The sequence below is a fragment of the Penaeus chinensis genome, chromosome 37, assembly GCF_019202785.1.
Source record: "Penaeus chinensis breed Huanghai No. 1 chromosome 37, ASM1920278v2, whole genome shotgun sequence".
Lineage (NCBI taxonomy): Eukaryota > Metazoa > Arthropoda > Malacostraca > Decapoda > Penaeidae > Penaeus > Penaeus chinensis.
In genome coordinates this window covers 32,223,585-32,226,084 of record NC_061855.1, presented here as the reverse complement: position 1 = coordinate 32,226,084, position 2,500 = coordinate 32,223,585, and the positions used below count along the sequence as shown (strand labels likewise).

General features: G+C 46.2%; 2 protein-coding genes across 3 annotated transcripts in view; one reads left to right on the top strand and one right to left on the bottom strand.

Moving 5' to 3' along the window:
* The window catches only part of LOC125045509, an 8,981-nt gene extending 7,739 nt beyond the window's left edge, over nucleotides 1–1,242 (top strand). The window contains exon 3 of the mRNA XM_047642805.1: nucleotides 657–1,242. Within this exon, the coding sequence (XP_047498761.1) occupies nucleotides 657–1,015 (359 nt within the window). The 3' untranslated portion in view covers nucleotides 1,016–1,242. The remainder of the gene's footprint in view (nucleotides 1–656) is intronic.
* The window catches only part of LOC125045508, a 327,557-nt gene that overhangs the window by 100,193 nt on the left and 224,864 nt on the right, over nucleotides 1–2,500 (bottom strand). The window lies entirely within an intron of this gene.

The following is a 2,500-nucleotide window of genomic DNA, read 5'->3' as shown; positions in this document are numbered from 1 at the left end:
CCCCGACGCATTCATTTTATAACTAACTCACTTACTCACCACTCGGTGCAGCCACATAGGCACATTGTCTCTCTCTATTTAAACCACGTTAATCGCACAAGAATTATAAGCATACTGTTTCAGATTAGCAATCGACTTACGCCTACCTTGTATCTTTGCATTGCATTACGTCTTATCATGCCGTATGCTGTCGTTATAGCTTTGCCTCTAATTGCTGATGGTGTCCGTGATAGACAAATTCTATGAAATATGAAAGACTAACATGTATTTCATATAGTCAGATGTATGTTGTATGTACAATTGCACATCACACTGTTGACCTCCGCCTTTTTCTTTTATATAAGGAATTTTTGTCGTTTAAGAGTGTCTTTGCAGACCCGACAACATTTACCTCTATCTATCCTGAGACAATTGCAACTCAGGCAAGTCTTTGCGGACTATTGTAATTGTCTCCTAAGCATGTTCACCTGTTTAGCTTTTGATGGTTGAATTATTAAAGAAAAAAAAATATTATAACAATTGAAAATTCAATATGAAATCTTGAATATTAGTCTCACAGCAATATATTTGATTATATATCACATGCGGCCCTTATTGTCCCACGACCCCCACCCCTGTTCGCCCTCCTGTCTCTACCCTGGGTGTACTCGTTTCAGAAAATGTCAGCGCAGCAACGCGAGAAGGGACGCTGCCTGCCAGGACAAACACCAAGAACCGGCCGACGACAGGAGCACACGGCGCAGGACGCGATCAGGAGGAAGCTGTATGGGTCCAGCGCCGCGAAGGTTCCGCACCGCCACATAGCGACACACTCGCTCTGCGTCAGGCATTCAGTGATTCCCATCTGGAGAAGAGACTGCAGCTCTTACTCCCTCATCTTAGTCCCCTGCCAGACCACAGCAGGTCCAAATTACTGCTCCGTCGAGGGCGACGGGTGGATGCTTGTGCCGAGCGGTTTCAGAGTGGTCAGATGTCTTTAAAGTCACGCCCTCTAACTAGCAGTAGTGACCAATGAGGGCGGCGTGCCCAAAGCGTAACCACCGTACTGACCTGAGCCACGCCTACATGACCTCTGACTACCACCTTGACCTGTATAATCACTCTACTTCGAGTCACGATCCCGCTCGGACGCTGCCTCCTTCCGGGGGGCCCTCCACCTTTCCGTGCCCGGGCCTCTACTTCTGGATAACCCAGCCGCTGTAACCTCCGTCTACGCTACGGTACCATTAACATTCATCTCAAATAAAGAGTGCAACCAGACCGGTAGTTTAAGTTAACACAACCCTGACAAATTGGTGTTCAGCAGTGGTACCAAGAACCTGTTAATCTCTCTCTCTCCCCCCACCCTCTCTCTCTCTCTCTCTCTCTCTCTCTCTCTCTATCTCTATCTCTCTCTCCCTCTCTCTCACTTTCTCTCTCTCTCTCTCTCGCTCTCTTTCTCTCTCTCTCTCTCTCTCTCTCTCTCACTTTCTCTCTCTCTCTCTCACTCACTTTCTATCTCTCTCTCTCTCACTCTCTCTCTTTCCCTTTCTCTCTCTCTCTCACTTTCACTCTCTCTCTCTCACTTTCACTCTCTTTCTCTCTCACTTTCACTCTCTCTCTCTCTCATTTTCACACACTCTCTCTCTCTCACTATCACTCTCTCTTTCTTTCTCACTTTCTATCTCTCTCACTTTCACACACACACACTCACACACACTCTCTCTCTCTCTCATTTTCACACTCTCTCTCTCTCTCACTATCACTCTCTCTTTCTTTCTCACTCTCTCTCTCTCTCACTTTCACACACAATCTCTCTCTCACTTTCACACGCTCTCTCTCTCACTTTCACACCCTCGCTCTCTCTCACTTTCACACACACTCTCTCTCACTTTCACACACTCTCCCTCTCTTTCACTTTCACACACACTCTCTCTCTCTCACTTTCACACACACACTCTCTCTCTCACTTTTACACACTCTCTCTCTCACTTTCACACACACTCTCTCACTTTCACACTCTTTCTCTCTCTCACTTTCACACACACACTCTCTCTCTCTCTCTCTCACTTTTACACACTCTCTCTCACTTTCACACACACTCTCTCCCTCTCACTTTCACTCTCTCTCTCTATCTCTCTCTCTCTCACTTTCACACACACACTCTCTCTCTCTCTCACTTTCACACACACTCTCTCACTTTCACACACTCTCTCTCTCTCTCACTTTCACACACACACTCTCTCTCAGTTTCACACTCTCTAACTCTCTCTCTCTCTCACTTTCACACACTCTCTCTCTCTCAGTTTCACACTCTCTAACTCTCTCACTTTCACACACTCTCTCTCTCTCAGTTTCACACTCTCTAACTCTCTCTCTCTCACTTTCACACACACACACTCTCTCTCTCTCACTTTTACACACTCTCTCTCAATTTCACACACACTCTCTCTCACTTTCACACTCTCTCTCTCTCTTTCACACACCTTCTCTCTCTCTCAGTTTCACACTCTCTAACTCT